At 48.7% G+C, this 12,394-nt stretch overlaps 1 protein-coding gene and 1 long non-coding RNA gene across 6 annotated transcripts in view; one reads left to right on the top strand and one right to left on the bottom strand.

The window, feature by feature from the left end:
* The window catches only part of DPY19L3 (dpy-19 like C-mannosyltransferase 3), a 131,297-nt gene that overhangs the window by 25,539 nt on the left and 93,364 nt on the right, over nt 1–12,394 (bottom strand). For all 5 annotated transcript variants that reach the window (XR_013221696.1, XM_077288740.1, XM_077288742.1 and 2 more), the window contains 6 exons: nt 5,653–5,784; nt 5,369–5,470; nt 4,587–4,657; nt 4,177–4,335; nt 3,810–3,932; nt 3,620–3,731 (listed from right to left, as the gene is read on the bottom strand). Coding sequence is in view for 4 of the 5 variants with exons in the window: in XM_077288740.1 (XP_077144855.1) it covers nt 3,620–3,731; nt 3,810–3,932; nt 4,177–4,335; nt 4,587–4,657; nt 5,369–5,470; nt 5,653–5,784 (699 nt within the window). In the remaining variant the exon portion in view is untranslated. The remainder of the gene's footprint in view (nt 1–3,619; nt 3,732–3,809; nt 3,933–4,176; nt 4,336–4,586; nt 4,658–5,368; nt 5,471–5,652; nt 5,785–12,394) is intronic.
* The window catches only part of LOC143807324 (uncharacterized), a 96,088-nt gene continuing 87,690 nt past the window's right edge, over nt 3,997–12,394 (top strand). Inside the window, exon 1 of the long non-coding RNA XR_013221697.1 lies at nt 3,997–4,042. This is a non-coding gene — a long non-coding RNA (uncharacterized LOC143807324). The remainder of the gene's footprint in view (nt 4,043–12,394) is intronic.

Raw genomic sequence — 12,394 nt, 5'->3', positions numbered from 1 at the left:
GGATGAAGACCACTGCTTCTGACATGATCTTGGTAAAGATCCGTGGAGCTGATGAGACTCCGAATGGAAGGACATTGAACTGATAATGGCTGGCTCGATGGTTCTGGGCCACTGCAAATCAGGAACTTTCTGTGGTCGGGATGTATCGACACATGATAGTAAGCGTCCCTCAGATCTAACGTAGCCATTACCCAGTCCTGGCCAATCAGCGGGATTGCTGATTTGATTGATTCCATTTTGAATCTGTGGTATTTGATTACTTGATTTAGGGGTCTTAGGTTTATAATAACCCGGTGTTTCCCAGAGGGTTTTTTCACCAAAAATAGGAGACAATAGTGGCCTTCTCCTATTTCCTGAGGAGGTACCCGGGAGATTACCCCTGCCTGAAGCAGATCGAGAATATCTGCATTGAGGCATCCCCAAAGGTGTGGAGACTGTGGGGAGGTAATTGTTAGACGGTGAGGAGGAGGACTCTCGAATTCTAACCTTAAGCCTTCCCGAATGGTACGCAGGACCCACTGATTTGTGGTGATGGCCTGCCATTGGGAAAGAAACCCTGAGAGTCGGCCTCCAACCAGAGAGCAGTCATTGTTTCTCAGGGGCCTGCTGGGGTTGGGGAACAAGGATGTTCCTAGCTTTACCCCCTTTGGGGTAACTCCACCGACCCGATTTACCTTTACCCCTGTAATCCCTCTGGGGGACCTGCTCACAAAAGCGTTTCCTCAAGCTTTTTTGCTCCGGAAGAGCTTTCTTTTTATCCATAGCCTTGTCTAGGATGTCATCGAGGGCTGGCCCGAACATATAATGTCCCTGAAAGGGAATGCCACACAATTTGGATTTAGAAGTTAAGTCACCTCCCCAGGATTTAAGCCATAGAGCTCTCCTAGCAGAGTTGGAGAGAACTGCAGACCTAGCGGCTACCCGTGCAGACTCAGCGGAAGCATCCGCCAGGAACCCCGTTGCCTTCTGAAGTAATGGTGGGGAATTTAGAATTTCCTCCCTAGATGTCCCCTGAGAAAGGTGATTTTCTAGGGTACGTAACCAGAGAAATAGGGATCTGGCAACACATGTGGAGGCTACATTTGTCTTCAGCAGATTAGTAGATGTGTCCCAGGATTTCCTTAGTAAGCTTTCAATTTTTCGATCCATAGGATCTTTGAGCTGCGAGGAATCCTCGAAGGGTAGAGCCGTTTTTTTGGTTACCCTGGACACTTGTACATCTACCTTAGGCATTTCCCATAAAGAACAGTCCCCCTCCAGAGGGAAACGATTCTTCAATTCTGATGGGACACTCAAAGCTTTCTCAGGTAGGCCCCACTCATGAAGGACAAGGTTCTCAATATTTTCGTGTATAGGGAACTCTTTCGGGGTCCTAGGCTTTAACCCTCCAAACATGTCATCCTGAACGGAATGACTCGCTACCTCCTCTTCCACCCCCATGGTGCCCCTCACCATGGAAATTAGCTCTTCCATATCTTCGGAAGAGAAGAGATATTTTTTATTGTCAGATTTGGGGTTGGAAGTAGAATCCTCATTCTCCCAAATGTCCTCTGAACCCGAGGTATGGATCTCGCCCGAGTCAGAGTCAGATACAGTAGGAGCCATCTTGCCTTTTCTTAGGAGGAGGAGGCTGAGGTGTCGGGGCCTGAGACAGGGCCGCCATAGAGGATTGGACCTACTGTTTGATGAGGGTTATGATGCTGTCCAAGAGGGAGGGCTGTTCACTACGCAGCACTTCATCCGTGCATGGTTGGCAGAGCTTTTTCTTATAAGCTGAGGGAAGCTTGGCTGCACATGTACCACACTTGCGGCTGGGCATGTTATCTTTTTTAGGGGCAGGGACCTTGTCTCCCTAAAAAGGGAGAAAAAGGCGAACTAAGTCACTTAATAACAAAAACTGGACAGCAAGGGACCTCATCCTCTACTTACAGTAGGAGGGTGAACGCTGGGCTCTGCAGAAGCAGAGTGCAGGGGTTTGTCGCCATCCATAGGGTCAGTAAGTCACCAGTCAGAAGGGACACAGACAGAGGCCTTACCTGGAGGCTTCACCCAACCAGGAATATATACACATCGAGGTCGCCAGCTAATTCCGTGCTCCTCCTCCTCGGGTCTGTAGGGGGTGCTGCAATTGAACGCCTGTCATGCCAGCTGCAGGCTTGGAATGCCGGCAGGCGAGCACGCAGGTTCCGGAGCATGGAGGCTAGACCGGAAGTTCGGACGCGTCACTTCCGATGTGCGTCGCACGGCCTCCAGCGGCAGCGAGGAGGGAGGAGAGAGAGCCGGGGAGCTATAAGAGGACCCCGGAGAGCTTCACCGCCCTGCTTTGCCCCACGAGGAGGCGCAGGAAGGGCGGGATTGAGGGTCCCAAGTCACGCAGTGCATGCGGAGATGGGAGCAGTCACCGGAGGAGGAGAGCGGAGCTCCCGACCTCAACTGCCCGGCCATTCAGGTAACAGTGCTCCGATCGCCGGCCACGGCAGCACTATCTGAGAACCTCTTCATGAAAATACAGGAAAAACACTGGTGGTTGCAGGAAGGGGAGGGTATTTAACCTCTCTGATTTCCTGTCCCCTATTAGGGTGGGGAGACATCCTCCGATACTGCTGTCGTGGAAGGTGACTGTAGAAAAAAAATTTCGCTGTTTTTCGAGACTTGTAGCATTTTCATTTTTCGGGATCTGGGGCTGGGTGATGTCTTATTTTTTGCGCCCTGAGCTGACGCCTTTACGAATATCATTTTGGGGTAGATACAATGTTTTGATCGCCTCTTATTGCATTTTACTGTAATGTTGCAGCGGACAAAACCCCCCCCCAAAAAAAAATTCCGCCGTTTTAATTTATTGTCTTATTACGCTGTTTACTGATCAGTTTTTGATAGATCGGAAAATTCTGAATTGTTTTATTTTTAATGAGGTAAAAGGGGCATGATTTTAAGTGTTTTTTTTTTTTTACTTTTTTTTTACTTTTTACTTTAATAGTCTCCTTGGGAGACTTGAAGCGGTGACCGTCCGATCGCTTGTGCTATACGTAGCAGCATATCAGCTCTGCTATGTGTAGCAGAAATCACCATCTCCTATGAACACCAGCTTTCACCGGAAGATTGTAATGACAGGCACGGGGGTCATCAGCAGACCCCAGCTGTTATGACAACTCATCGGCCCTCCATGATAGGGGCGCCGATGGGCGGGATGAATTACACACTTCCAGCCGGCGCATGTTAAATCCCGCTGTCCGTGATTGACAACGGGATTTAATAAATTAACAGCCGCGGACAAAGCATCGCTCCACCTGCGGATGTTAAAGGCACGCGATGACTGATTAAGAGGGTTGTTGGATCAGTCTGTTCGCCAATTAATTTACTTGGGGGGCCATGTAGAGTATAAGGGCGCATTGAGACGTCCTTGCAAATTGGTCTGAGATCGGACAGCTATGCACAGCATGGCCGCGGGTCTCCTGATCTGAGCATGGAGGCTGCATAGAAACACATGAAGCGGTCATGCTCGGGTGGGGAGACCGCCGGCCAGTCCGTGCCTTGTGACCCAATCTTGAAAAGATTTGCCCGGACGCTTGAATATGTACCTAACAAGGAGAATAGGACTCGGCACAATTCTTGTACTAACCCTTTGTGGTGTGTGGAGACGCAGCAGTCTCAGTGCAGTTCCCCAAATGTCCATACTGGCGAGTCCGAGAGAAGCGAGCACACACATGTGCGACGTCCAGAGATATTTCATTCTGCAACCAAACACATCAGAGTTGTTTTTTGGCTAAAAGGTTCCAGTTCTGATAAATCTCGCCCCGATGTGGGCTCACCTCATGGTGCTGATGGCCAGGCATCCGAACAGGAGGTTGTGCATTAGGTTGTAGGCGACATCGGCTCTTACTAGACACGTCTTCTGTTCCTGCTGATTCGCCTTCTTAGAAGTTGAAGGATTACTGGAAATAAAAAAAAGTAATGTTCATAAAGCAATTTATTTATTACAATTATCTGTCATTTACAGCTTTGGTGATACATCCGAGCGCTGGAGCAAAGTACATCAATGGAGGTAAAATAAATAATCCTCGCCCTCGACTTCCAAAGGTGAGGTTTGCTTCAAAGGGTTAGGAACATAATGCATGAAACGCGTCATAAACTAGAAAGTGCCAGTAATCAAAAAAAAAATATAACCAGATTAATTACCTGAGGTTACAGAACACAGTGATGGCGGTCGCAACAGTGAAGAAAAAGAGAGCGATAATAAAAGGGTAAAGGAGGAAAGAATCCGAGAGTCTCCCGAATGTGTCCAATGGCAGCAGCTGGAACGGCTCCTCGCAGAGGTAAAGGTTGGCATCGAAGTCTCTACAAAGAAGCGACAGACAGGATCAGTCCGTGTGGTGAAAAGATGGCGGCACGGAGGCACCGACCGCAATCCACCAACATCCATGATCAATGTCAGAACAACAGGGAGGCAAGAAGAATCCACAGAACACATGGCCATACGGGTACTGCTCCTCCTACACGAAAACGTGCTGACATTAAAAGGGAAAACATTCATTCGTCCCTTTAAGCCACGTGTGCAGTACCGCTTCCATCTATCACTGCAGACTGACCGGGTTTTGAAGCCTATCTTGGCTTGTATAAACTTGAAGATGTGCTCGTCCGACTGCAGCTTCAGGATTTTCTGTTGGAGAAAAACAAAAAAGTTAAGTTTTAGGTGCAATCTGGATAATCTGTGGGAAAAAAATGGCATTTTAGAAGTCTTCTTATTTGCTCTGCAGAGCACAAAGAAAAACATACCTGTCCCCAAAATAAAAATCTTGAAAAATACAATTATAAAAAAAAAGTACTCCTCCTCTCGTCATAAAGCATGCATCATGCCCCAGTTACTACATCACTACGAGGCAAATAGCAAGTGTGTACATGGACCAGCAGCGGAAGGTTACACATATGGCAGCCTCACCAAGTCCTACATACCCAGATGGGCAGGCTATTTCATGACGAGGCTGGCTGGTTCATGTAGTGCCACTTACCTCTTGGTGATAAAACAGAACAGGATGAGATCCACAGAGAGGAAAGTGTCAGGAGATTCTGCTACAATCCTATCTGTGGTTGGCCTAAAGGGATTGTCCCATGTACGTCATTTCACACGAGAGGTAATAAATATATGATCAATGCAGGGGTCACTGATCCTGTGTCCCCCTTTGAATAAAGTGGTGATCTTACAGGTGCATTATCACTCCATTCATTGTCTATTGGACTGACGGAGATAGCCAAGCTCTGTACTTGCATTCCTCCATCAGTCCTATAGACAATGAAGCAGCACACACGTGTCACGAGCAAGGCTAGGAGAAGGTCGTTTGGCGTCCGATCAGCCATGTTGTTTCGCACTTACCTTCACGAACACATTTATCAACGCCGTGAGGCACAGGACAATGGCCACGTGAAGACAGAGGTTCCAAATCCTTCTGCGAAGATGGCCGCTTTTAAGGTTTTTCTAAACGAAAGAAGGATGGGATTAATTAATCTTCACACACCTTTCTGGACTATCAGATCCCAACAGCTTGCATGACCAACACAATGGATGATTTTTCCATGACAAACAGAAAATAAATGGTTGGTATCTGAGCGGTACCCGTCTGCCAGGATTTCCACCGCACTGATATGATCGCTGCTCACCTGTAGTTTCTGGGCTGTAACCGCTGCCAAAATGAAGCTGAGGAGCAGAGATCCCAGAATCATGGTATTAAAGAACTGCATGAGACACACCAGGACCAGGCTCGCCACTTGGACCACGTACAGGCTCCTCACCTAGAACCGAAGCAGCCAACATTTCAGTCACGGAATGCCAGGATCTGCTCACCTCCTCCGAGATTTCTTGTTTTTTGGATTTTTCTCCACTATGAGCTTTCCTTGCATTTTTAAATGACTTAAACTTTTATTTATAATATCGGGACTGAACTTAAGTTTCTTGTTTGTTCTCGGTGAGTGGAAACTTTATATATAAGCAGACAAGGAAAGTCTGTCCTGACCATATCTAACTGGACATTTCCATTCAGCGAGCGGATATCACAGAGTAGATCACAAAGTTGTAGGACTCTGTAATATACAGTTATGTATATACAATATATATATATATATATATATATATATATATATATATATATATATATATATATATATATATATAGTACAGACCAAAAGTTTGGACACACCTTCTCAATTAAAGATCTTTCTGTATTTTCATGACTGTGAAAATTGTACATTCACACTGAAGGCATCAAAACTATGGATTAACACATGTGGAATTTTTTACTTAACAAAAAAGTGTGAAACAACTGAAAATAGGTCTTATATTCTAGGTTCTTCAAAGTAGCCACCTTTTGCTTTGATGACTGCTTTGCACACTCTTGGCATTCTCTTGATGAGCTTCAAGAGGTAGACATATTTTCAGCTGTTTCACACTTTTTTGTTAAGTTTATAATTCCACATGTGTTAATTCATAGTTTTGATGCCTTCAGTGTGAATGTACAATTTTCATAGTCATGAAAATACAGTAAAATCTTTAAATGAGAAGGTGTGTCCAAACTTTTCGTCTGTATATAAAGGGATTTTTGTGTACTCACCGTAAAATCCTTTTCTCCGAGCCAATCATTGGGGGACACAGACCGTGGGTGTTATGCTGCTTGCCACTAGGAGGACACTAAGTGATAAAAAAGAAAGTTAGCTCCTCCCCTGCAGTATACACCCTCCTGCTGGCTCTCAGCTAACCAGTTCGGTGTAAAAGCAGTAGGAGATCAGTAACAACATATGAGCTTACAGCATGTCATATTATATATGAGAGTATAGCAGATCAGATTATAAAAACAAGCATAAGCTAATACCAGGGTGGGAGCTGTGTCCCCCAATGATTGGCTCGGAGAAAAGGATTTTACGGTGAGTACAGAAAAATCCCTCTTTCTCCTTCGCCTCATTGGGGGACACAGACCGTGGGACGTACCAAAGCAGTCCCTGGGTGGGGACAACATCAGATCAGGCCCTGTGTAACCGCTACTTACAAGTGCGCCACCGCGGCCTGCAGAGTCCGCCTGCCCAGACTCCCATCTGTGGAAGTGTGGGAATTATAGTGCTTCAAGAATGCATGCGGACTGGACGAATCCGCAAGGTTGCAGGCGTGTCTTGTCGACGCCTGGTGCCTAGAACCCACGATAGACAGGGAGATAGGCTGACATCTAACACGGAAGGACTCCTGGATGGTGAAAGGAATACACCAGGCTAAATGGCCGATGAAGACAGCTAAACCCTTCCTGTAAACGTCAGGAAGCCTTCCTCTTACCATCAGGAAGCCCAAGATACAGTGTCCAACCTTCGGAAGGACGCCGTCCTCGAGACGTACCTACTCAGAGCACTCGCTTCGTCCGGAATATGGGGAACTCATTCCATTTTGTGGACTGGTGCCGAAAGAGATGAGGGAAGAACTATGCCCTCATAACAGTGGTAATACAATACGACCTTGGTAACAAGGGACAGGGCTGGCCTGAGGACAACCTTGCCTTGAAGGAAATAAGGGAAAAAAAAAGTCTGAAAGGACCAGTTAGCACCGAAGACTCGTCAGGATGAGGATATCACAGAGAAAAAAGGGGCGACCTTCCCTAATAGTAAGGTCTGTCCGGATCAAAAAAGGAGTCTACTGTAATACTCCTAGGACCATTAAGGTCCCAATGATCTAACGGTATGCGATAGGGAAGATAGGGAAGAACTACGTGTGAAAATTTCCTGCGAGAAAGTCCCTACTTGCAGTTTTGTTGCAGAAAGGCGGAAAGCTTCCAGCTCCGCAAGCAAAAAAAAACACTGATGTGGTCAGTGCGGATTTCCGAGGATCACTGGGGCCCTTTCTGCTTCTGAAAAGCTTTCGGAAGTAGTGGAAGGGGAGTTATGGAAACTGGTACCACGGAAGAACCAGAGCATGCAGTGCGATGGCTCTTGGATCTCGAGGCCGAACCACGAACTCGAGTACACAGGTGATCAGTCTGGACGCCATCCGAACTACAACTGGAGAGCTCCAGTGAAGGCAGGTCTGATGGAAGACTTCCGGGTGAAGTTCCCACTCACTTGAGGCGAAACCCTGACGGCTGAATATGTTCGCCGCCCAGAGTTATACTCCTGGGATATGTACTGCCGAGATCACCGAGTGATAGATCTCGGCCCATCAGAGAATGTGAGGTACCTCGGCCGTGGCGCCTGAACGTGGGTACCTGCTAGATGATTGACGTATGGCACAGCCATGGCATTGTCCAATTGAATTCAGATGGGTTGACCCGCCAGAAGGCAGTGGACCTACTGTAGGACTACCGTTCGGATCTCCAGAGCAATGATCGGGAGAAGAGGACTGGCATTGGTAGTTACTAGTAACCACTGAACCGGGAGAAAGGCCCTGGATGAAGAAGGAGCTCAGAGACTATCGTCTGAAAGTCTGTTTGACTTGCTGAAAACGAGCGGAGCAAAGGAAATTGCTTCCATTGTCGTCACCATTTTTCCTCAGAACCCTCCCAGCAAATCGAATGAAATGAGGGGATGAGTGATCAAGTGCGCGAGCTCCCTGTTGAAGGACCATGACCTTGTCTGGACGGAGAATTACCATCCTTCTGGAAGAGTACCGGATCATCCTCAAAAAGGATATCTGCTGGGCTGGAAATGAGAAGTTGCCTAAGTCTAGCCACCAGCCCAGGTGAGAGGGTATCGCAAGTGATATAGACTACTTAGCGTAGTCCTGGAAGGGCGGCTAGACAGTCGGCCTAACAGGGCAGGTCGACCACACCTCTAGTGGGCAAGAGGAACATGACGGCCACCATGAGCCTTGCGAACACTCTGGGTGCGGTAGCAAGGCCGAAGACAAGGTCATGACTTGAAAATGCTGCTCACCAATGGAAAGGCAAAGGAATTTTTGAAGAGGGCAAGCATCCCGAAAGTCGATGGATGCCAGAAACTGCACCTTTTTCTGTTGAAGTAATGGCTGAGCGGAGGAACTCCATTCGAAGAAGAAGAACCTTGTGAAAGGTTGTTAGAAGTTTGAGGTCCAGGATCGGTCCTACTTCTCGTTCACCTTTTTGGAACCAAGATCCCTTAGATCTAGACTGTCCTGGACAACCCTTCCACTGCTGGTCGGGGCTGTAGGAACGTACGATCCTTTGTTAGTCTCTCGCTCAAAAGATTTGATTGACCAGCTGTACTGTCTTCAGGAAAGGGTTACTGGTGTGAATCAAAGTAGTTAAGGTCTCCAGCCAGGAGACCATTGCTCTAGCAATCCATGCGGCGGCTAGGGAGGGTAGAGGGCTGGACCCGAAGCCGCAAAACGGAACGAACCAGATTTGCTATTTGACAGACCGTGGCATTTTCAATTAATGACACATCGGGCAGGGATACTGGTAGGTAAACCACAGAAGATTGCATCCAGCAGGTCATAGTCTCTTGCCATCGCCGCTCTCTTTTGACGGTGCAGAGTTAAAAATTAGGAACCCTCGATCCACCATCCTCTTAACAGGGAAGTGGAGAGGGATCATCCGCCTTCTTGCATCTTCTTTTAAATAGTGGTGATGCAGAGGGGGGTGCTCAGATGCCCGAAAAGGGTGCCTCTGTACATCCACAGAGTTCCGGTCTTCGGGTGGACAGGACAGGTTGTCTGGCGTTAGGCCTGGATGCAGAAGAGGATACCTGGAAGCGACACTCCGTGTGCCCGTCTGTTGATGGTGTGGGGAGATCGGTGACCTTTAAAGGGCCCGTCGCCCTTAAAAATCAGACCAGGCATGGCATCCCACGTAGAGGCTTCTGTCCAGTGAATCGCATATCCGGACTGGATGGCAAATGCTCTATGAGGGAGTTTAGTCTCCTTATGAGGGACACTGTGTAGTCTAGAGCAGGACCGGAGTCCTCGTCAATGTACAGAGATTGGATGATGATATAAATAGGCGAGTTCATCCTTTACTGAAGCTCTGGCAAGTCCAGGTCCAAGGCAATATCCGATCCGTGTTCAGAGTCTTGTTGTCAGCAAATCCTTGGAGAGAGATCATGAAATGAAAACTTCAGTTTTGTAGGTGCCTGTACATTTCTAGACGCCTGTACGTTTCTAGAAAACTCGCGGCCCCTGCTAGCCGACGGATCCCATGTAGGAGAGGGACCATGTATATCGGTCCTGCGAGCACTCCGAGCCACGGAGGAATTCAATTTCTTGGTCAGAAAAACCATGGGTTGCGGCAGTGACGAAGTCCACTGAGGGAACTAATTACACTGGGATAAACTGGGATCAGCGGCGGAGGGCTCCTCATTTATGACCGGCTTCGGATTGGTCATGTGCCTTTAAGACCAGGGAATACTGGTCGTGTGCCTTTAAAACCAGGGAATACTGGTCGTGTGCCTTTAAGACCAGGGAATACTGGTCGTGTGCCTTTAAGACCAGGGAATACTGGTCGTGTGCCTTTAAGACCAGGGAATACTGGTCGTGTGCCTTTAGGACCAGGGAATACTGGTCGTGTGCCTTTAAGACCAGGGAATACTGGTCGTGTGCCTTTAAGACCAGGGAATACTGGTCATGTGCCTTTAAGACCAGGAATACAGGTCATGTGCCTTTAAGACCAGGGAATACTGGTCATGCGCCTTTAGATAAAATCTCGCAGAGAGCGAGAAGCGCCAATTTGGGGGCGGAGCCACAGGCACAACATGGGCGGAGCCTCGAGACTTCCATGAATAGGCCCAAGCCGGGGCCTAAATTTCTGCAGCCGGCACCAGCGTAGAAGTGAGGGGCGTTGCAGTGGCCGAGAAAATTGAGCGCTTCCGTGCCAGGCGAAAAGCGCCAGGAAAACGGGCAGAGCCGCCTTAGGGCGCCATAGTGCGCTTCCAGGGTGCGGCCTACACATCGGCCGAAGCTGGGGGCTAAATTTTTGTAGCCAGCCGGAGCGTTACCTCAGGGAGGTGGGCCACAGGGAAGCCTGAGACTGCCTGTGAATATCCCGCTGCAGAAGCCCATCGCTGGCAGGATCCACTCACCATCGGTGCGCGTCCCGGCATGGAGCCGCCGCGGATGTCGGGTATTGCAGCGTGGACGGTGCAGGGATAGAGGGATAAACCTCAATCCATCATCCCTTTGTTAGGGAGGTGGAGAGGAACCGTCCGCCTCCTTGTGCCATCCGCTTTCACAGTGGTGGGACAGTGGGGGCTGCTCGGACGCCATAGAGAGGGGCCTCTGTACATCCACGGAGTTCAGCCCCGGGCGGACAGGGCCAGTTGTCCGGCATTAGGCCTGGCTCCAGGAGAGGATACATGGAGGCGACACTCCATGTGGTCGCCTGCTGCTGGTGTGGGGAGATTAGGACCGTGAAGGAACCGTCGCCCCTGAAGTGAGCTGGGCGGGGCTCCGGTGGTTTGCGGGGATTTCAACTGCGGCCTAGTGTGGCTGAAAAAGCCAGGGACTAAAGTTATGGAGCCTGCCGGTGGAGTGCGTCGGTGGGCCGCGACGTAGCGCCGAATGATTGCTGCTGGCGTCCAGCCAGCGGCACCTCTCCCCAGGGACCAGGACCGCACCTTCCCACGCAGGCAGCGTGAGGAAGGAAACTACTCACCGCCACGGAGCAGAGATGCATCCTCCATTGCGAGGGAATAAGCTCAATCAATCCTCCCTGTTCCGGGGGATGGAGAGCGTCTGTCCATCTTCATATGTGCCTGCCGCAGGGGACTTACGGCTGTGCCTGCCGCAGGGGGCTTACGGCTACTGTGGGGACTACATGACGCCAACAGGTGAGGGGCTTAATAGCGGAGGATCCCGGGAGATGCACATAAGAGGTATACTCTATGTGCTCGCCATCTTACAGGGGGCAGATCGGGACCGTATAGGAACCGTTGCCCTAGCGTAGATTAGGCGTGCCCCAGTCGTCGCAGGAAAGGTACGGGGAGGTATACTCGCCGTGCTTGCCTGTTGATGGTTCGGGGGAGAGCGGACCCTAGAAAGGAATCCGTCGCCCCCTTCACTCCGTTAATTAAAAAAATAAAAATTTACAGAAAATAAAAATAAAAAATGTTGGGGTCTGAAAACAGACCCAAGTGCCTCCTACAGACACTAAGCAAATACTGGTTAGCTGAGAGCCAGCAGGAGGTGTATACTGCAGGGGAGGAGCTAACTTTCTTTGTATCACTTAGTGTCCTCCTAGTGGCAAGCAGCATAACACCCACGGTCTGTGTCCCCCAATCCCCCAATGAGGCGAAGGAGAAATATATATATATATATATATATATATATATATATATATATATATATATATAAAAATAAAAATAGATGCTCCATACCATTCATTATTGCCCCATAGATGCTCCATATAAAGCTGTGCCATATATAATGCTCCATACCATTAATTATTGCCCCATATATTATCCA

Source organism: Ranitomeya variabilis, chromosome 2 (assembly GCF_051348905.1).
Source record: "Ranitomeya variabilis isolate aRanVar5 chromosome 2, aRanVar5.hap1, whole genome shotgun sequence".
NCBI classification, from domain to species: Eukaryota; Metazoa; Chordata; class Amphibia; order Anura; family Dendrobatidae; genus Ranitomeya; species Ranitomeya variabilis.
Note: the sequence above shows the minus strand (reverse complement) of the source record. Positions and strands in the feature narration are given on the sequence as shown.